This window comes from Schistocerca serialis, chromosome 7 (genome assembly GCF_023864345.2).
Source record: "Schistocerca serialis cubense isolate TAMUIC-IGC-003099 chromosome 7, iqSchSeri2.2, whole genome shotgun sequence".
Classification (NCBI taxonomy): Eukaryota; Metazoa; Arthropoda; class Insecta; order Orthoptera; family Acrididae; genus Schistocerca; species Schistocerca serialis.
In genome coordinates this window covers 176,140,752-176,164,349 of record NC_064644.1, presented here as the reverse complement: position 1 = coordinate 176,164,349, position 23,598 = coordinate 176,140,752, and the positions used below count along the sequence as shown (strand labels likewise).

The 23,598-nt window shown below is 43.1% G+C and overlaps 1 protein-coding gene across 1 annotated transcript in view; it reads right to left on the bottom strand.

Moving 5' to 3' along the window:
- Positions 1-23,598, bottom strand: part of LOC126412212 (nose resistant to fluoxetine protein 6-like) — a 552,579-nt gene that overhangs the window by 64,829 nt on the left and 464,152 nt on the right. Inside the window, exon 8 of the mRNA XM_050081695.1 lies at positions 6,406-6,538. Coding sequence (XP_049937652.1) covers positions 6,406-6,538 — 133 coding nt within the window. The remainder of the gene's footprint in view (positions 1-6,405; positions 6,539-23,598) is intronic.

The window sequence follows — 23,598 nt, the reverse complement described above, 5'->3', positions numbered from 1 at the left end:
TGAAAAAAAAAAAACTTGCTGATAGCCTTAGCAGGTAAAATTTTGAGAGCGCGCTTCTTCGGTTTATTCGTCCTGCGGGAAAACTTTCAGGGTAGGTTTCGACGTGTTGGATTCGACCGTTCTCTTGTAAACACACTTTGGCGCTCGAACATTCAACACGTGTAAAATTTCTTGCGAATCAGAGTTCATCACTTTCAAAATCTTAAGGATCGACAAAGAGGTGTGGTGGCCACTGGCCAGAGTACGAGTAGCGCCGATAACATCATATACTCGGCCACTTCGTGACAGACCGAGCTAGAAGGCAGGCTTGTCTTAGTAACACTCATGGATGATTAACTGTGTATGACCGTATTCATGCCTGCATCTATCGTAGTGATGCTTTCTAAGCTTAGAACCATAAGTATAAGACAATTAATCCTTTTGTTATCTTGCTACTGATAAGAAACCACCACTAGTTGGCCACTTGGGTCAGCGGAATAAACTACGGTTACAAGCAAGTATTTCATTTGTAATTATGGCATCGAACCCAGCATTATTAAAGTCCTGTTATGACATTTCCACACAAAGTCTGTTGGTGACCTGCTAGTGTTACCATATGCTAATTTATCTGGTTTTACCTCTTATCCTGGTGCGAACTACTGGGAAAGTCAGAGGCCAAAGAGACAGATGCAGGTAGTCATGTGGTAATGTGTAAAGTGGCGCGTCTGGAGTCGCAAACAACACACGTACTAAAATAACAATAGCCACAACAAACACTGATGAGCCAGAACATTATGACCACAGCCCACCTCGAGGTTACATGCTGCCTGGTGGCCCTCAGGGCACTTGACGCGGTAAGAGAAGTACATGAGCGAGCAGAGACAAACGGGGAGTCTTCTAGCGACGACAAGTGGCACAAATACGGAAATCAGCCGACTTAAACGACTTTAACAAAAGCTAGATTGTCGTGGGCCAGTGCCTGGGAGCGAGCATCTCGGAAACGACGAAGCTGGTCGGCTCTTCGCTACTCTCGTGAGGATCTATGAAGAGTAGTTGAAGAACACTGAAAATACGAATAGGTGACAAGAAGTTGGGCGTCCATATCTAATCAAGAACATAGGGATCGGAGGTTTGCCCGCTCTCTAATGTAGGACAGGCGGTGATCTGTGGTAGGTGGTGGTTCAAGCAAAGGCGTTTTGAAGCACACTGTTCAGTGCACAGTGCTGAACATGTTGCTCCATAGCAGAGGAAGCCTACGTGTTCCCACGCTGACGCAACAACGTCATCAATTACGATTACAGTGGGCGCGAGATCTTCGCGATTGGACCGCGGATCAATGGAATCGTGTCGCATGGTCGGATTAATCCCGTTTATTGTTGTATCAGGTCGATGGTCATGCCCTGATGCGTCATCATCTAGGCGAACATGCAGCGCACAATGGACGCAGGCAGGTGGGAGCAGTGTTATGTTATAGGGGACATTCTCCTCGGCTTCTATGGACTCTGTGGTAGTAGTGGAAGGCACCATAACAGCTTTGGACTACATGAACATTATTAGGGACCATCTGAACCCCTTATGCTTGATGTCTTCCTCAAAAGCGATGGAATCTTCCATCAGGATAACTATCCGTGTTAGAAAGCCACACCCGTGCTGCAGTGGTTTTTAGGAGCATGGCAGTAAACTCACGTTGATGGTTTTGCCATCAAATTCGGCTTTCCAAGTAAAACAGATCGCTCTTTCCACATTCTTAAAATGAGAAATTTCATCCTTGAGTACTGCTCAAGTGCTTCGAATCGCTACCACGTCGGCCTAAAGGAAGACATCGAAAAAATTCAGAGGGATGCTGCTAGATTTGTTACCGGTCGGTTCGATCAACATACGAGTATTATGGAAATGCTGCGAACCCAAATGGGATTTCTTGGATGGAAGGATACGCTCATTTCTCGAAACATTACTGGGTAAGTTTGTCACAGAGAGCGGAAGTTGTCTACTGCCAACAACGTACGCTCCTCATGAAAACCATGAAGAAAAGATAAAGAAATCAGGGCTCGTATGGAAGCATATAGACAGTCGCTTTTCCTTCGCCCCGTTTATTAGTCTAACAGGAAAAGGAATGACTAGCAGTGGTACAGGGTACACTCCACCATGCACCATATGCTGGCTTGCATAGTAGGTACGTAGTGTAGATCATTGTTCTTGAAATGGGGCGCGGCCAAATGCCGCAGATTATATCAGTGAATAAACGGGGCACAATTCCAACAAATCAACAAATCACTCACTAATCGAAGATATCTGTATGGTGCGAAAATTTGAATTTGACCCTAAAAAATGAACAGTGTGAGGTCATCCATGTGAGTGCTAAAACGTATCCGTTAAGCTTCTGTTACTCGATAAATAAATCACATCTGAAGGCCATAACTTTAACTAAATACCAGGATTTACAATTACGAAAAATTTAAATTGGAAAGAACACACAGAAAATGTTGTTGGGAAGGCAAACCAAAGACTGATTTATTGGCTGAATATTTAGAAGATGCAACAGATCTACTGAAGAGACTCCTACACTACGTTTGACCGTCCTCTTTTGGAGTACTACTGGGCAGTGTGGGATCCGTACCAGATAGGATTAACGATGTACATCGAGGAAATTCAAAGAAGAGCAGCACCTTTTGCATTATCGAGTAATAGGGGAGAGCGTGTAAGGGACGTGATACAGAATTTATGTTGGACACCATTAAAACAAAGGCGTTTCTCGTTGCAGCTGGAGCTTCTCATGAAATTTCAATGACCAATTTTCTCCTTCGAATGCGAAAATACACTATTGGCCATTAAAATTGCTACACAAAGAAGAAATGCAGATGATAAACGAGTATTCATTGGACACATATATTAACTAGAACTGACATGTGATTAAATTTTCACGCAATTTGGGTGCATAGATCCTGAGAAATCAGTACCCAGAACAACTACCTCTGGCCGTAATAACGGCCTTGGTACTCCTGGGCATTGAGTCAAACAGAGCTTGGATGGCGTGGAATGTTCAGCTGCCCATGCAGCTTCAACACGATACCACAGTTCATCAAGAGTAGTGACTGGCGTATTGTGACGAGCCAGATGCTCGGCCACCATTGACCAGACGTTTTCAATTGGTGAGAGATCTGGAGAATGTGCTGGCCAGGGCAGCAGTCGAACATTTTCTGTATCCAGAAAGGCCCGTACAGGACCTGCAACATGCGGTCGTTCATTATCCTGCTGAAAGGTAGGGTTTCGCAGGGATCGAATGAAGGGTAGAGGCACGGGTCGTAACACATCTGAAATGTAACATCCACTGTTCAAAGTGCCGTCAATGCGAACAAGAAGTGACCGAGACGTGTAACCAATGGCACCCCATACCATCACGCCGGGTGATACGGCAGTATGGCGATGACGAATACACGCTTCCAATGTGCGTTCACCGCGATGTCGCCAAACGCGGATGCAACTATCATGATGCTTTAAACAGAACCTGGATTCACCCGAAAAAATGACGTTTTGCCATTCGTGCACCCAGGTTTGTTGTTGAGTACACCATCGCAGGGGCTCCTGTCTGTGATGCAGCGTCAAGAGTAACCGCAGCCATGGTCTCCGAGCTGATAGACCATGCTGCTGCAAACGTCGTCGAACTGTTCGTGCAGATCGTTGTTGTCTCGCAAACGACCCCATCTGTTGACGCAGGGTTCGAGACGTGGCTGCACGATCCGTTACAGTCATGCGGATAAGATGCCTGTCATCTCATCTCGACTGTTAGTGATACGAGGCCGTTGGGATCCAGCACGACGTTCCGTATTACCCTCCTGAAGCCACCGATTCCATATTCTGCTAACAGTCATTGGATCTCGACCAACGCGAGGAGCAATGTCGCGATACTATAAACCGCAATCGCGATAGGCTACAATCCGACCTTTATCAAAGTCGGAAACGTGATGATACGCATTACTCCTTACACTAGGCATAACAACAACGTTTCACCAGGCAACGCGCGGTCAACTGCTGTTTGTGTATGAGAAATCGGTTGGAAACTAACTGGTCTTTGTGTATGAGAAATCGGTTGGAAACTTTCCGCTTGTCAGAACGTTGTTGGTGTCGCCATCGGCACCAACCTTGTGTGAATGCTCTGAAAAGCTAATCATTTGCATATCACTGCATCTTCTTTCTGTCGGTTAAATTTCTCGTCTGTAGCACGTAATCTTCGTGGTGTAGCAATTTTAATGGCCAGTAATGTATTTTGTTGACACCGACCTTCATAGGGAGAAACAATTATTATAACAAAATAATGTAAATCAGAGCTCACACGGAAAGATATAGGTTTTCGTTTTTTGCGCACGCTGTTCGAGAATGGAATAATGGAGAATTAGTGTGAAGGTGGTTCGATGAATTCTTTGCCGGGCATTTAAGTGTGATTCGCAGATGTAGAAGAATATTCTCCTGGACCACAACAATATTGGTAAGCTACGACACCATCCAGAACCGGCTTCTTGCTATGGGATGCAGACGGTGCCACTTATAACGTATGCCTCATTTCACGCCACGTCACAGGGCATAAAAAATCATCATTGGGAGAGATCATCCAAACTGATGAGTTGCAGTACTTAGTGCAAGATACGAGCTATCGGCATCCACACGAAGCAATAAACACCTATTGCCGACACGTCACCATTCTGGCAAGTGTTGTGTGCCCATGTGTGGGTTGTAGGAGGGAGGATTGTTCATATTTGGCCAATGAACGACGCTGGAACATATCATCAGAACGTGCGAATCCGCTTATTTTCCTTCACTATTCCGCAGCTGCAGGTGACCAGTACTATCAGCCACAGATGCACTATCGCATCACTTCTGGATTGTGGCAGAGTGGTTTGAGCAATATTCCATGAACGGCGGGAAGCAAAGTGCTTGTGAGCTCAACTCCCTCCAGCTCCTATGCCCATCACATGACTAATGTGTACTGAGCGCATCTAAAATGCTACAGACAGAGATGCACTCATCAAAAGTATCTGAACCCATATCAGTGGATATTAATATTGGATGTTTTTTACCCTTCATCTTTTGACGGCTTGAGCTCCACTGGGACACTTTCAGATGTCGGACGCTAGGGTTTCGAGCAAAGTTGACGTTATAACTCATCCCAAATATGTTCCACTGATTTCAGCTTGGGACTCTAGCCAGACCAGTCCAGTTCGGGAATGTTAATTTTCACAAACCTTTGCCTCACAGATGCTTACACGGTACGTTGTCATGCTGATATGGAGAGTCATCGTCATGTTCCTCCACAGTACACAGTATGCATGATGTAAAATGCGTTCATATCCTTCTGCATTTAGCGATTTTTTTAATTGCTATCAGGGTATCACACCCTAAGCGCGAAAAACATCCCATACCACAACGTAGCTATCTCTGTACTTCACTGTTGGCACAATGCATGATGGCACGTAAAGTTCTCCATCCATTGGCGAAACCCAAACCATTCGAGAGGGAGTAGCGTGATTCATCACTCCAAATCGCTCGTTTCAGTGCTCGTCAGTACGTGAGGTCTGCGTGGACTATGTTTAGCTGTGGTTGTTCCTTCGCGTTTCCACTTGACGATCACATCACCAACAGTGTCGACTTGAGTAGCTGTGAAAGGTTTGAAATTTGCCTGATGGATTTGTTGCTCAGGTGACATCCGATGACTAGTCCACATTCGAAGTCACTGAGCTCTCCTGACTGACTCATTCTCTTGTTACAGCTTCTCTACTTTATACTGACAGTTCCGTGTCTTGTGACACGCCCTGACTGACTCATTCTCTTGTTACAGCTTCTTTACTTTATACTGACAGTTCCTCATCTCGTTACACGCCCTGACTGACTAATTCTCTTGTTACAGCTTCTCTACTTTATACTGACAGTTCCTCATCTCGTTACACGCCCTGACTGACTCATTCTCTTGTTACAGCTTCTCTACTTTATACTGACAGTTCCTCATCTCGTTACACGCCCTGACTGACTAATTCTCTTGTTACAGCTTCTCTACTTTATACTGGAAGTTCCGCGTCTCGTGACACGCAGTGATTAAATCTGCATTAAATACGGGGTACTTTTGGTCGGATGGCGTGTGAGCAATGGTGAACAGTCATATATCAGCCTAACTTCCCAATAATTACTGTGAAATCCATGCCAACATGATGGACGACCTCTGTAATTAGCGCTATAGGAGCACTACCAGTACCCCACACGTGGTAAGCATCTCGTAATTCAGCAGCACGTGAGTCTACTGTTTATGCTGCTATAATCTATATTTTGAAAAGGAACATTTGTCGAGCGAAATCTTATGAAACGCCTTATATTTAGAACATACTCGTCAGGTAGCTGATAGGCAACTAAAATCTCGGATATTCATTTCTAGCTACTCACCTCATTCATCCCGCACTTCTTGTCTTTGCTGTAGAAGAGGACCCAACCAAGACCCACACCAGTCACATAGGGCACGATCCTCGAGTATGTGGGCACGTACATGAGCGACACGTACTCCGCCCACTGCTCGTGTCTGTAAATTTCGTTAACATAGTATGAGATGATCGAAGAACATCACAAGGAATTACATCTATAGGTAATCGTTACGTTTTCCTCGTACTCTGTCAGAAGAGAATAAAAGCATAATCACCGTTTAATGTTTCTTCGATAGCATAGCTACTACAATCGAAACATTACTTCAGTCGCAGTAGGACAGAAAATTAACTACAGTTTTATCAAAGACACTCATCTCATGTGATCCGCGAAGGCCATGTTACATCTTATTTTCAGTAGTCCCACTTGAATCCGAAGGAAGATTTTGCAAAATGCGAGTCGAGTGTTTTGGCTGGAGCACCACCGTCAAAGTAGGTGTCAAAATCTTGCTCACCTACAGAGACTCTTGTAAATATCAGCAGGATGTAAGAACCTCAAGCCAATTATCAACAACCGTCAACGTGAAGGTAACTTCAATTAAAATAGATCCATGGCGTAGTCCAGTGGCAACACCAGACCTCAGGTGTGAAGACTTTGGTTGGAGGGCAAACCGACAGAATCGAGACCGCCCATCCGAAAAGTCCAGAGACTGATCTTATTCCTGGCGTCTAAGCGTCGTCAACGGAGTAACTACGTGGCAGTTTGAACTAATAACTGTAAACAAAAGATGAGATGTACATTCTACCAGCCAGCTGTGAGCAGGCAGTTTTAAGTAGAGGATGTGCGGCCATACTTGCTGAACGTTGTTGCGTCACAAATCTCAATGAAGCAAGATCTCTACATCATGTGTTCAAGACAATCTCTAGACTCTCATTAAGAAGAGAAAAATGTGTGCAAAATTGGTCCCACGTATCTTTACTGCCAAATAAAAACAACTACACGTGGACCCCTGCCGCGACGTGACTGAAATAAACACGCTGACAGTTCTTTTCTGGAAAAAAATCATCAGGGAGGTGACGAGACTTGACGTTATCAGTACAAACCTACCACAGAACGACAAAGTGCATAAATTCGCACTTTTACGACAAACCGAATTTCAAGCCAATGTGAAGCGCGAATTGAACATCTGACAGTTTCACAAGATTCTACGAACATTCTGTGCACTGTACTCAAGTGAGAGGAGACTGAAGAACATATGAAGCATTAAAATCACCATATTAAGAGTTCTCTGTTTTTTATTAATCTAGTTTCCAAACTCTTTGGACTAATGGATCATGTGCTGTCCACATCGTTTTAGAGTCAAGCAAGTCAAGCCTGGCAGCCAAAGCATGCAAGTGTGAAGAGATACTTTTCAGAAATATCGTAATGACAGACTGATGATATGGTATGCACTTGAAATTGTAATTTGCAGACGTCGTTCTAATTGTGTCATCGAGCTCGCGAAGTCCTTTGAACCTATTATTCTGGGGTCCGCTAGTGTCGTCAACAGTTATGGATGATACTGTTTTCCACCCCCCATACTCCGCCCCACTAAGATAATATATATACTGCAAAATGAGTTTCGGGCTTTCAGCGCATGAATATTATTCTGTAGGTGTTGGGTTGAGTACTTTGAGAACTTGTGTTAAACTAAGCTGTGTGCTTTCACAACATTTTGTTCTACATGGATCATACATTGCACTTCCAGAAAAAATTGATACTATTCTATACAGTCCATTAACATTAATGTGACCACTGATTATGTTCCATGTCAACGTGCAATAATCACTCACAGACCAAAGGTGGCAGCACTACAGTGGAGAGCAAATAAAGCATGTCTGGGGACACAGAGAACAGTGCAGCCATTGTCTTAATGTGGGAATGGGGCGATTTATCTGGTGTCAAAAAGGGCTTCATCATAGGCTTTCTGGCCAAGGATGGAAGCTTTACGGAAACTACTAGATATGTAAACTGTTCGTGTGCTGCCATGGTTAATGTACTCTGTGCATGGCAAAATGGCGCTATCATAAACCAGCATGGTGCACTGGGAGCTATATATGATGGAGGTGAACAGTGCCTGTGGAGATGTGTATGGGAGAATAAATGCGCAACAGCTATGCAATTGATCGCTCAGATTAATCAAGGGGGCTACCTTAGTGTGTCCTCAGCGATCGTCCAGTGAATATTGGTGCTTGTGCGTCTGCACGAAAGCACTTGGTTTATGCATCCATGCAGAATGCTGTTCATTGACGATGAAGGCTGGAATATACATGCCAATATGTCAACTGGACGCCCACATAGTGGCGATAGATGACCTTTTCCTACGAATCACATTCTATACTTCATCAGACAAAGGGCCATTGGCATGTATTGTGTGTGATAGTAGCAGAGCTAGGGGGCTGCTAGCGCATTTTGTTAGTGCAGGTTGCCTACATCAGGGGCATGTAAGCACTCAGGGGCAAACCTGTCAAGTGCTTTTCCATGTCAGCCTATTGGTCTCCTTTGATTGACAGGTACTTAACCTATTGTTCTTCTAAGTGCTTTTACATGTCGCTGCACTTAACCTGTTACTCCCACCCCATCCCACTCCCCTCCCCCCTCAGGAAGGGGATGCTGGTACATTCTGTTAGTGCAGGTTGCCTACATCAGGGGCAGGTATGCACTCACAGGCAATGCTATTGTCCTTCTTTGATTGCCAGGTACTTAACCTATTGTCCTATTAATTGGTTTTCCATGTCACTGCCATTAATCTATTGTTCCTCCCACTGCTCCCCCTCCCCCAAACCCCTCCTCCATCACTGCTACAGGTACACTTTCAGGTCTGAGTTACTAGAATAGGCCCCTCTCACTCTTATCAATTTGATTGACTACTTAATTAAATTTACCAATTAGCTAACCTCTCTGGTGGGAAAGTGCCACACCTTCCAGGCGGGAAATTCAAATTTTGTCATATTTTCGCGAGTGCACGCCCACCTGGACTTGAAAGGAAATAGTTAAAGTCTCCACCACCATTCTCAACCGGCCACAACGTTCCCTTACCAACCCATGTTGGTGGGGTAACATGTACTAACGTTGATTAACGTATGTGACATTTTTGTCTAAACAAATAAAAACACAAACACAAATTTTACATTCTAGATATATTTATTTATTCACGATATATAATTATCATCAGCATGGCAAAAAGTTAAGTTCATTCTTTTGTAAATGGTGAAACAGCAGCACAGTATTTGGAAAATAGCTGCTTCTTGTATCCCTCAAATTCAGCACGTATATCTCGTAATGTTATAGGTGCATTGCAACAGTACAGACACGTATTCTACGTTCGATATTTGGTACACCAGCAGATGGGACTGGGTCCTGGGACCCTTCCACGAGGCAAGCATATACATAGATATACAGAAAACAGAGCAAACGCTCTCCGAATATGGAGGTGACTGGATACATTTGAATACAGTTCTATATTACCCCCCCCCCCCACCCCCCTCCCGATCAATGCATTTGGAGTAGGCGTTGGCAGCTGTGCTACATTTACAAGCAATTTTAGAACACAGAACTAGAAGTTTTGTCATGATCGCACGGGTAGGCCTGACCTAAATCGATTGAATTGCGAAAAATGAGGAGCTAATAGGCATAAATTGACCGAATATAGACCCAAATGCGGTGAAATTTAGGAAGTACTTTGCTATCTTCTGGTTCGCGCCGAACAATTTGTATATGGTACCAAATATGTGGCAGCAGGAGGAATCCCGGAAAACGTGGACATCGAAACGGAGGGAATAATGGAGGCAGTCAATTTTTCCCACTGAGGAAGCATTATACTGTATGTCTATTGAGGTACCAGTGATACACGCGAGGTGACCACTGTATCTGATGCTTTTTGGGATGACAGGACTATTCATTTCTAAACTTACTTCCATCTGCGTTAAAGGATAACAGAGAATGGACCGGGTGATCGATTGAGATGGAGTTGTAACAAGGTACGATTTAATTGCAGACAGATTCGTTATAGAGAAGGATAAGTTGATGGAGGTCAATTTTTTTTCCCAGGGTTCTTTCCGGATGCATCTGTCATGGGACATAGCCTGCGTTCTACTTGAATACAGATACGTGTTCCGTATGTGCTTTAAGACACTGTCTTCTTGTGATCGTTAACGGTAAACCTGTCGGTCATCAGAGGACTTCCATCTCATGTGCGAAGAAAGTTGACACACTCGTCTAAACGAGCTTTGATTTATGCGATCGCGCTTGTCGCATCTTGTGTGTAAAATCGAGACTTCAGCGTCATAACTAAGTTAGACGTATGAGCTTGTGACGCGCTACAATCCCCGTGTACACATTTGTCCAAGAGATGTTGTGTTTACAGAGTTAGTGGGGGAATGACTTGTAATTTTCTCATGTCAGACGCTGCTGCTATGCGTTTATCTGTTTCGTTGTAGGATGTATCCCCTGCTACTAACTATCATTTTATATAGACCTGATGCATGTATAGTATAATTTTTGAACTGTGATCGGATGTGAACAGTGGACACTATACGTCTCCGCAGAGCTATATTGTGCTCGTATGATGTAAAGTAAATGTTTTACGGAAGTAGTTTCTTCGTTTTACGATTCCGTAAGTTAGTTCAGCGTAGAAAAACTGTGAAGAAGGATGTATGGTCCATCATATTTCGGGCTTGCAGCCGGATCACGTTGAGATCTTGGCACGATATTTCGGCTAACAAACATGCAGCCATCTTCAGGTGAGTACGAGACTGAGGATTACTGGTGCGCGTCGTTCTATGTATACCGAAAATTGACGCGGCGGTGCCTGCGCAGTGGAGAAGGCTAATACCGCGCCCCCTATCTAATTTGGCGCGCCCTGCAGCAGAAGCGGGCCGCGCATGCGTAGTGGTGTACCTACATTTGCGCTATCTGTCGTAAAGCGCCTTCGCGCAGCTGAGGCGCGGTAGTCGAAAGTATAAAATCAATTTACGTCAGCCGTCGCACTAGATGCAGACCCATGTCCCTGTGAAGCGATTAAAGAAATTACAGGATCGCTGTCTCTGTGAAGCGATTAAAGAAATTACACTGTCACGGTATTTGTCCAGAAAACAGAAAACTACTTAATTCAGAGGTAACGTCTTACTACAATTTGTAAAGCGGATATAGTTTTCAACATGGATATTTGTGCGCACCTGTAGAACCAGGAGCGCTTGTGGGAGTAACATGTAGTAGTTGTTGGGATCGGTTTTCTTTTCTTTAACACCTGGTCAATTGTCTCTCTTTCTATGACATGGTGGTAGGACTCGCAAGAAGAACATAAGGGGCATGCACACGCATTGTTGATTTTCGGTCAGTATTATTTCGTATCGTGGGCAAAGATTTACTGACGAAATATTATAATTAGTAGTAGCGGTGGGTGCGTGACATGTACGTATTTGAGCATCAGGTTTATGAAGTATGTGTTTGTGGAAAGGAGATGACAAAGCCCTGTTGTAGGGAAGGTATGGATTTGACTTGGGATACTGTGATAGCAAAGGGAAGAGTATTTTCAGTTTAAGGCGGGTACAGATATTTCCATTTCCAGAGCCACTGCCTTTGGTAGAGTATATTTCCGATACTTAGCTCATGGTCGAATGACGTTCAATTGAGACCGTGATCGTAAGATGGGCAACTTTCGAGATCAAGTGGAAATTTGAGAAGATTGTGTATGGAGGTGCTCTTGTGCTGGACTGTTATTCGCTGCCGCGTAAATTGTTCAGTTGACTGCTTCTGCACATTTCGGACCTTTAATTAGTTGAGAGAAGATCGATTGTGGTGTGTGCATCTGGCATGTGGAAGACACGTTTGCTGTTCTCTAGACATGAGAAATACCTTAGCTGGCTTGTAAATTATAGGAATGATTTGGAATTTGTTAGATCAGCGAGATAGGTATTATTGGGTGGAAATAACATTTTTCATCTGTTTGTTTCTAGTTACTTAGTGGTATAGAGCATGCTCGACCTACCTAAAGTTTGAGGTTTGTAGAGAAATAATTTCCATTCTATATATTCGGAATTGTGTTGTGTGAGCGATCGGGCGTCTACTGCCGTGTGCTTGATATCGAAAAGTACTGCAAAAATAGTTGTGTTCTTGTAATCCAAGAGTTCCGGAAATGTGTGCAGAAAAGCAACCAAGCAGTCAGGTCTGGAACAGAAACAGTAGCGCGTTTGTACCGAGGGGAAATGAACCAGTCTTTGCACATACGTTCTGAGAGTGACTTCGATTGAGTGAGGGCTTTCTCAAGTAAAAGGGGTGATTTTGTAAGGCCTAGGATAGGAATTGTAGCCGGCCGTGGTGGTCTAGTGGTTCTAGGCGCTCAGTACGGAACCGCGTGACTGCTACGGTCGCTGGTTCGAATCCTGCCTCGGGCATGGATGTGTGTGATGTCCTTAGGTTAGTTAGGTTTAAGTAGTTCTAAGTTCTAGGGGACTGATGACCACAGATGTTAAGTCCCATAGTGCTCAGAGCCATTTAGGAATTGTATGTTTACTACATCGAAACAGTACGTGTTGATATAATGCCTGGTTGGAGATCGGTTTGACAACCTAATATTCTTGCGAGTCTCGTATGTATCAGATGACATGTAGACAACTTTACAAGTTGTCGTTGCAAAATGGTGATTAGTGAAAAATAGTTTATTGCCACTGAGTGTCGCGTGTATAGAAAGAAAGAACAGGTTGAAAGTGCTTCACTAGGAATGGAGAGCCTTCTGGTATATAGACGGTGTGAGTATAGGTATAGGATAATTTTTTCGGGTGATGTAGAGATATAAAAGATAAGTGGAGTGTTTGTGTCAAATGTGTATATATTGTATTGTATAGTTAGTGTGTATATATTGCATTGTAAAGTTAGTATGGTTTATGGTACGGCTTGATTAAAGAGGATGACTGTGTGTCCTACCGTGAGGGATATACTGATTGAGGGAACTGTCAGTGCAATTTAGCAATCCGTGCAAAATAACGACAGAAAGAAAAGGTGGATGGTGCTTCGATACCGAAGGCGTTAGTAATTCGATTGGTAAATTCGATAAGAGCCAATGAGAATGCTCGATTGATTGTGGTGGGATATAGGAGTGGTGAGAACATTTGCGTATGTTGAGAGCAAGAGGGCTGTCACGTTATGTCTGGCAGGAAGACTGGATTGGGCGATATTTTCGTAAACAGGTTCTGTTAGGGTAGGAATATTGGCGAATAAAAGCCGAGACAAGAAGAAAGCGAGCTTCAACTATTTCTGGGGCACTATAAAATTAAGGAGATCTGGACTTGGCTGATACTCTTTTTCCCCAAAGCGATGTGATGTAAGAATAACATTGAGAATCTTTTAGATGGCGAGGTGTCAGTCACGCTGGGACGTGTATGCGTGGCTGAACTCGTGTGTCAACATGCTCTGTGCTATTATGGCTTCAATGGTAAAGACAAGTGGCTCCTGGAGATGCCTCGAATATGCAACTGGCGTGAGCATGCTTTGGAATGCTATGATGTATGTATAATAGTGACTGTATAGGGGCATGGAACTTTTACCGGTGTTCGACGACGCCGGCTCGGGGACTGTGGTGGAGCGCACAGGACCCGAGCTGTGGCTGCCCCACTTCACGGAGGTTGTGGTGCGCGCGGCCCTAAGTGGACGTCCGTGAGTGCTTTGACAGCTGATGGCCGTGTCGACCGTACGTGCGATCGCGTCGTCATCGGTGTCTTGCCGACAGGAATTTCTCATGTGTTACATATGAAAGGGGGTGCCGCCAACCTTTTGCCTGCGGAAGTCGAGAAGGGGCTGTGCTCGGTTTAACATCTGACGGATGCGTCACTTATCACTACCGCCTGTGCACACTATTGGACAGGGGACGGTGGACTGTGCTTGCGCGTGTATATTGCATTATTTCGCGAGCGACTCTATAGGCCGTGCTATGCGCTATTTGGGCAGTTTACGAGTACTGAGCGTGTCTACACATCAGCGTGAAAAATTATTTAGGAGCAGTTTGCTATTGTGTACTGAAATTACGAGTTGGTTGTGTGTCTGTGGACTGTGCAACATGACCCCAGGCACATGAGGGTGGATGTTTTGTATCAGTGTGATAGATATACTCTACCCTTAAATAAGTTGTTTGAAAATAAATAGAGTGCACTCCATCCTTACTCTTCCCAGCAGCCCAGAGCAGCCTGAGTAGTTTTCCAACCATTTTACCTCACTATCTTGGTTTGCATCACGAAACGGACGACAGCGGCCTGTGCTGGTGGTACTGAGTACTAGACCTCGTGGAGAACACACTGTTTGCCGCCATCATGGATAACTGTGCTTACGTCATCAGCTGGTGTTACGGAGGCGTCCTCTGGCGGCGACAAAATGTACTAAGACAGTTGGGGTCTGGAGCTAGTGGTGAACCCACTAGGTGGCGCCATCTTAGATTACGGTACTTGCGTCATCAACTGACGTCACTACAGTGTCCTCTAGTGGCATTGACATGAACTAAGTCATTTGGGCTCTGTGCTGAGTGGCGAATACACTGGGTGGTGGTGCTGTCCTTAATTGTGTAAATAAAGGGTGGTGTATGATTTCGAAAGTTGACGATTAGCAGTCACAGTCTTTTAGATGGATTATTATTTTGATATGACGTAAATGTACTGCATTATTTACCAGTGGTTCTCATGTCTGTTGGCTGTGGAATGCGTTATTTCTGACGGTTTACAATTAGCAGGCGTGTGTGTAGAGCCTTATACATGAGTTATGTCAGAGTAGTTTGTAGGTCCGTATGCTATGGGGTATGTGTTCTGTGATACACATACTCCATCCATAAATAAAATGCTCTCAAATAAATAAAGTACACTTCTTCCTCTCTCCATCAGCCTAGTGCAGACTGAGACCTTTTTTCAAGCAGCAATCGACTGTTGATAACTTATTCAATCTAGGCATGGCAGTAACTAGTACAATACAGAGACTAAATAGATGGCACCCATATGTTCAAGCTGTATACAGTGACAGCATTAACTGACTTCACACATGTAGCATTCACATAGAAGATGTAGATCATTGTTATAGTAACTATATAACTGCAGTGCAGAAGTCTTGTACTATTCCTCAAATAGGTGTTGAAAATGTTGAACTCAAATTTACTAATGGAATACCAGACTATTGCAATGCGCCTATAACATTACGAGATATATGTGCTGAATTTGAGGGATACAAGAAGCAGCTATTTTCCAAATACTGTACAGCTGCTGCAGCGTTTAAAAAAGAATGAACTTATTTTTTTCCATGCTGATGATAATTGTAGATCGTGAATAAATAAATATATTATAATGTAAAATTTGTGTTTGTGTTTTTATTTCTCTAGACAAAAATGTCGCATATGTTAATGAATGTTAGTACCCGTTAGTACACGTTAGCCCACCAACATTGGTTGGTAAGGGGACTTGCGGTCGGCTGAGAATTGTGGTGGAGACTTCAACTATTTCCTTCCAAGTCCAGGTCTGCGTGGAACTCGCGAAAATTGATTCCAAGTTCAGGTGGGCGTGGCACTCTCGAAAATATGACAAAATTTGAATTTCCCACCTGGGAGGTGTGTCAGGGAGGGCGTGGCACTTTCCCACCAGAGAGGTTAGCTAATTGATCATTTTAATTAAGTAGTCAATCAAATTGGTAAGAATGAGAGGGGGCCTATTCCAGTAACTCAGACCTGAAAGTGTACCCGTAGCAGTGAGGGAGGAGGAGGTTGTAGGAGGGAGAGGGGTGGGGGGAACAGTAGGTTAACTACAGTGACCCGCGCGACTGCTACGGTCGCAGGTTCAAATCCTACCTCGGGCATGGATGTGTGTGATGTCCTTAGGTTAGTTAGGTTTAAGTAGTTCTAAGTTCTAGGGGACTGATGATCACAGCTGTTAAGTCCCATAGTGCTCAGAGCCATTTGAACCATTTTTGAACTACAGTGACATGGAAAACCACTTAACAGGACAATAGGTTAATTACCTGTCAATCAAAGGAGAACAATAGGCTGACATGGAAAAGCACTTAGCAGGTTTGCCTCTGAGTCGCCTTATGTAGGCTACCTGCACTAACAAAATGCGCTTGAACCCGCCCCCCTCCCCCCCCCCCTCCCCCCCTTAGCTTTACTACTTGTGACATCTGAAAGCAATCATTCTGCAACAATCGTCAGAGCATTATGATCTAGGGATTGTTTTGTTGGCATTCCCTAAGTGAGCTTGTGATTCTGGAAGGCACAATGGATCAACATAAGTGTACATTTATCCTTGGGGACTATGTCCACCTCTACCTGCAATTTGTTTTTCCTCAGAACAATCGCATGTGCCTCTGCACTGCTGGCCGTTAGAGTTGAAATGCCCTGAAAACAGCATGCAACAAACCTCGAACTTGCATGTAGTATACTACATGTTTCAAAATGCATCTTGTTAGTATTTCATCGCAATGAAAGTAAATTGAAGTACTACCATCTACATCCTGAGTGTATGGAAAGAGCACACAATGGGTTTTTGTCATCCAGAAATCTTATCAGAGTGTTGTTTCTGTGGGGGAATGGGGTGTTATGCATTCTGTAAGAGACAGAAACATCTACCAGTACATATCGGAAATCTTCAGAGGTAGGATCCTGTTCTATCTAGACTATCGTTTATCGTTTCGTTATATTGCTGCTTGCATTAATCGATATTCCACGAGACTTATATGAATATGGAGTTGATAAGCCTGCAAGGCACATGTTGTGTAGTAAAAATGAACTACTAGCACGAGACATTGAGGAAAGGCCAAAAGTATCAAGTTATACGGTAATATATAATTATTTATGCCTCAGAAAACAAATTATAAACGCGATCTGAAAATAATTTTTAACAAAATAGTCACAGACACACATGTGTGTTTAACGATGCCTCAATGAACATGGATTTTGGACTAACTACATATCTAAACATCGAACAGTAGATAATGTGTATGCTTTCAGATTATAGACAAAATTACTGCTATGAGGTTGATCCCTCATATCTGTAAACACGTAATTTAGACTCGAAAACAATATTATTCAAACACCTCATTAAAATATGTAGACTAGAACTTATCGTGAGAACAACATCTCCACTTACTGTTGCAAATAGAGAGCCACTCGCTATCATATGTTCAACAGAACATTTCACTAATGGTTCAAATGGCTCTGAGAACTATGGGACTTAACATCTGTGGTCATCAGTCCCCTAGAACTTAGAACTACTTAAACCTAACTAACCTAAGGACATCACACATTTCACTAATATACCTAAACACTGTGCACTGTATTCACAAATCATCAGTTTTTACCAACACTATCTGACGACTTATTTTTCTCCACCTGCAACTTTAATACATCCAGAGAACAGGATGTTTAATGCTAATGGTTTGCGATGCTAGAATATTATTAATTTAGTTAACTGTTCATGCCATATCTGAGGAGAGATGTGATGAGCCAAGAAGTGTGAACAAGATCTTGGCACAGCAACATGTAGCTATGTTACGAAAAACCATAAATGAAATGACTTAGGTTGAACGAAATAATTTAGAGAAAATGTTCACAATATACATGCAGGGTGTAATGGGTATTAGTGCAGAATTTCTGTTGGTGACTAAGGATGGTGTACTGAACATTACTTCAGCATTTGCGTTATTTGAGGACTAGTAATTACAGCTATTACGAGTCGTGTGTATTTATTTTGGGTAATACCTCCAAGTATGTATAGAAAGAGCAAGACATTAATTCTTATTTTACCCTGGGCAGCTGTCAGCTGTTGAAGTGTGGCCGCCTTGACGCAAAATGGGTAGCCTATAGTGACAGTTGCAATGAAGTTAGTGCTGCAGTTAGGACCCTAAAGAAAACATCAGATCATAAAGTTTGTGAGGTGTTTGTGGGAAGACTGTTTGTTATGTGAAAGGTATATATACATATATACACAAGGTGTAATTGATTAAGGGAAGGTATTTTTATGCAGTTAGTTCCAGAAGAAAGTGTACTCCGTTACCTGTATGTGATAAAAGACACTATTATAAATGTTGCGTCGTAACCACAACTGCTGGCACAAAGTTGAAGAACGCAAAAGCAGAGAAGGCTGTGAGACGACCGTCAGCCAATAGTGTGCTGACTAGAACCGCACCACGACAGGAGCGGCCTCTATCTGAAGAGAATATAAGCGCTGCTCCAGCTAGCGTCGACCGGACAGTAGAAGATGGACACTAGTAGACCTGGGCTAGAAGAGAGCAGTAGAAGAGCAGTTACTTGTGATCCATATCCATTACTTGCATGGACATTCTATGTAGCGAAAGGCATTGATTAATTGCACGTCGCCAATAGCTTGCGACATGACATTTTAAATCAAAGTTAAGTATTGTCAATCTATTTTATTGTAATAAAAACCATTAATGTGATTTTTTTTCATCTGTTGTTTAGCTATCCGGGAAAACAGCATCCTTTAGGCACGCTATAAGAGAAGAGGGGGCAGGACCCCACAATAAATATATATTTACATGTAAATACACGTTATTACTAATTGCACGATTACTCAATAGTTAATCTAATTTCCACCATTATCGATTATACTTTGGCACCTTTTTGGCGTGATTTCCACGAGATTTTCTGCATATTCTCTCGGTAACGACCTCCATATCGTCCTGATTTGATATGGCAGCTGCTCCAAAGTGCATATTGGCTTTCCTTTAAGCTTCATTTTAATATACGACTAAATATTTCCAATCGGATTTACATCTGGAGACATTGCAGGGAAATCCATCGTGGACACCCTCATTGTCTTGTTTCCACGCTGTACAGAGAAGGGTGCGAAGTTTCGGATCATTATCCTCTTGAAGCACCCAGTTTGCCTCGTTCGGACCAAATAGCTTCTTAACGGACCTCAGAAAGCATTTTCGATAAATATAAATATAAATAAGTGACACTTCAGATGTTTTGCACTCATTTCAAACTGCAACCGACAACACAAAACATTCAACTCTCACGCTGTTTATATACAGGGTGGTCCATTGATAGTGACGGGGCCAAATATCTCACGAAATAAGTGTCAAACGAAAAACTACAAAGAACGATTCTTTTCTAGCTTGAAGGGGGAAACCAGATGGCGCTTTGGTTGGCCAGCTAGATGGCGCTGCCATAGGTCAAACGGATATCAACTGCGTTTTTTAAAATAGAAACCCCCATTTTTTATTACATATTCGTGTAGTACGTAAAGAAATATGAACGTTTTAGTTGGACCACTTTTTTCGCTTTGTGACAGATGGCGCTGTAATAGCCACAAACATATGGCTCACAATTTTAGACGAACAGTTGGTAACAGGTAGGTTTTTTAAATTAAAATACAGAACGTAGGTACGTTTGAACATTTTATTTCGGTTGTTCCAATGTGATACATGTAACTTTGTGAACTTACCATTTCTGAGAACCCATGCTATTACAGCGTGATTACCTGTAAATACCACATTAGTGCAATAAATGCTCAAACTGATGTCCGTCAACCTCTATGCATTTGGCAATACGTGTAACAACATTCCCCTCAACAGCGAGTAGTTCGCCTTCCGTAATGTTCGCACGTGCATTAACAATGCGCTGACGCACGTTGTCAGGCGTTGTCGGTGGATCACGATAGCAAATATCCATCAACTTTCCCCACAGAAAGAAATCCGGGTACGTCAGATCCGATGAACGTGCGGGCCATGGTATGGTGCTTCGACGACTAATCCACCTGTCATGAAATATGCTATTCAATACCGCTTCAGCCGCACGCGAGCTATGTGCCGGACATCCATCATGTTGGAAGTACATCGTCATTCTGTCATGCAGTGAAGCATCTTGTAGTAACATCGGTAGAACATTACGTAGGAAATCAGCATACATTGCACCAATTAGATTGCCATCGATAAAATGGGGGCCAATTATCCTTCCTCCCATAATGCCGCACCATACATTAATCCGCCAAGGACGCTGATGTTCCACTTGTCGCAGACATCGTAGAGTTTCAGAGTGGCAGAAATGTACACGACGTTCAAAGTCGTCGCCATGCAATTCCTGGTGCATAGAAATATGGTACGGATGCAATCGATGTTGATGTAGCATTCTCAACACCGACGTTTTTGAGATTCCTGATTCTCGCGCAATTTGTCTGCTACTGATGTGCGGATTAGCCGCGAATGCAGCTAAAACACCTACTTGGGCATTATCATTTGTTGCAGATTGTGGTTGCCGTTTCACATGTGGCTGAACACTTCTTGTTTCCTTAAATAACGTAACTATTTGGCGAACGGTCCGGACACTTGGATGATGTCCAGGATACCGAGCAGCATACATATCATACGCCCGTTGGGCAATTTGATCACGATAGCCATACATCAACACGATATCGACCGTTTCCGCAATTGGTAAACGGTCCATTTTAACACGGGTAATGTATCACAAAGCAAATACCGTCCGCACTGGCGGAATGTTACGTGATAGTACGTACTTATACGTTTGTGACTATTACAGCGCCATCTATCACAAAGCGAAAAAAGTGGTCCAACTAAAACATTCATATTTGTTTACGTACTACACGAATGTTTAGTAAAAAATGGGGGTTCCTATTTTAAAAAACGCAGTTGATATCCGTTTGGCCTATGGCAGCGTTATCCAGCGGGCCAACCATTGCGCCATCTGATTTCCCCCTTCAAGCTAGACAAGTTTCATTCTTTGTAGTTTTTTCGTTTGATGCTTATTTCGTGAGATATTTGGCCCGGTCACTATCAATGGACCACCCTGTATACACTGTCCAAAATCACATTGATTACAGATTCGAGACCACTACCAGAGATGTCACTGCGGACGTTACATTTAAAATTATGGCGTACGCTTTCTTGTGGAACTGACCGTATGTGGTACACACATCAGTATGTTGGTCGTTTTTTCTCTGCGTCGATCAGTCTTCATATAAAGACATCACAGAGTTTATGAGCTGATGTCTACTGCATGGTCGTACTGCACAACTAAATGTGTCCTGTACAGATTCGCACACAGCGGTAGGGAGAGGAGGGTTTAAGAGTAGTGTAGCAGCAGTCGCTGTAGGAAAGCAGGACAGAAGCAGAAATAATTAGCGACAAGCTATCACAGTAAATAGAAGATTTACTGTACTTGTATTTCTGCAAGCATACAAAGACTCATTTTGAATAATTCAGTAAGAGGTAGAGTGCAGCTAGTTCAATAGCATCAAAGTGAGGCTTTCTGTACTAAAGCACAGATAATAGCACCACAACAGTGACTGCTCGCAAATATATCTTCATTCAATTACCTGTTTCGATAGCTTTGATCATCATCAGATTGATCGAAACACAGAAATGTGCATATGCTATAGAATGTATATAACGGTACGCTATGAACAGTAATAAGCAATGGAACTTCCTGGCAGATTAAAACTGTGTGCCAGACCGAGACTCGAACTCGGGACCTTTACCTTTCGCGGACAAGTGTTCAACAAACTGAGCTACCCAAGCACGACTCACGATCCGTCGTCACAGTTTCAATTCTGCCAGTGTCTTGTCTCCTACCTTCCAACCTTCACAGAAGCTCAGTTGGTAGAGCACTTGCCGGCGAAAGGCAAAGGTCTCGAGTTCGAGTCTCGGTCCGGAACACAATTTTAATCCACCAGGAAGTCCCATATCAGCGCACACTCCGCTCCAGAGTGAAAACCTCATTCTAGTAATAAGCAATGTCGTAATAAACATAGAATGAGAAGTTAGCAAAACGCAAGTGTATTCGTAGCAGTAGTAGCATTGTCACGTGGATTGAAATCAGGATACAATAGTAGCCACAAATGTCCCGTAATTTCGGGTCGTCGCTTGTTGCGTACTGTGCTTAAAAATGTAATCTTATACTACGTCTGCATATACCTACATTTAATACACAAAATGTAGTTTTAAAGGGAGCTGGAGTCAAACGGGAAATATTATTTTAACTCCTCAAGGGTAGCTGCAAATAAATGTACGTGCGGTATGCAGTACAGTAAAGCTAGACAATGACTTGTCAAACCATACAAAAAGTAGCAGATACAGCGGGCATACCAAAAATAGATCTGAGGAACGGCTGGCGCCATGGTCTAAGAGAGAATATATATTAAGTTTTAATATGTATTCAGTTTAGTTGTATGCAGACGTAGCTGCTGTCAATTAATCTTACGGTACCCTTTTACTTGCGTTTTACGTGTGCAAATATAGTCTCAGAATAAAACTCCTTGAATGCGAGATCGGAAAAGGCCAATGACTTTACGGCATTCGACGCTTTAGATATTGTGTACCATGCAACCACAATATTGGCTACCAGTGGTAATAGGAGGCGGGCCTGGAGGTATGCAATGGCAAGCACAGCACGTGGAAACGGAGCGTAGTTGAACTGTTTAGTCGACGAGTACCTCACAACAGTGGTACAGTGATAGTGGTGTTGATACAAAGCAGAGAAATGACAAAGATAAACAAAGCAAACATTATATATACAACAACAGTTGCCGAAGTTGACATTTCGTTAGAAGGGAACCAAATGAATTTCGCAGAGTGAGAAAGAAGTGACATATGAAATACTAGCCTTTCTGAAAGATGAGTCAGTGGAATGTGTGGTGTCGTATACGCTTGACTGTGCAGGCAATGGACATGAGGAGTGCAATGATGACGATACATGCCTAACAAGTGAAAGTGATATTGAAACAGGTGTCGAGCCATGTGGTGTCTCCAGTGAAACGCAGTAAAGGACAATCGTTGTACAAGGAGCAGGTACTAAATATAATTCTGTACATGGGATATTACCCGCACCATACTAAAAATAAAATTATGAACAGGTTTCGAATAAGTCTGCAGCAATATGACCTCGTAGCGCATAAGAAAAACTACGGACGAGAAGGCGCACTTATTACAAAAACTGGTGTTTGCTCGTTTCAAGGATGCTCGAAACAGTTTACAGAATCTGCATGATAGTGACCTTTTATGCTATGCACATCAAATTGCGCGCGACGTGGATTACAGTGATCTCATGAGAAGCAGTGGTTGGTTGCATAACTTCAGACAGTGCTACGGAAGTGGTAGCCGTAAGATAACGAAATTTCAAACAGAGCGTCAACTTGATGACGCGCATCAAACTGCGGTAGTGGCCCGAAAATTTGTAGATGG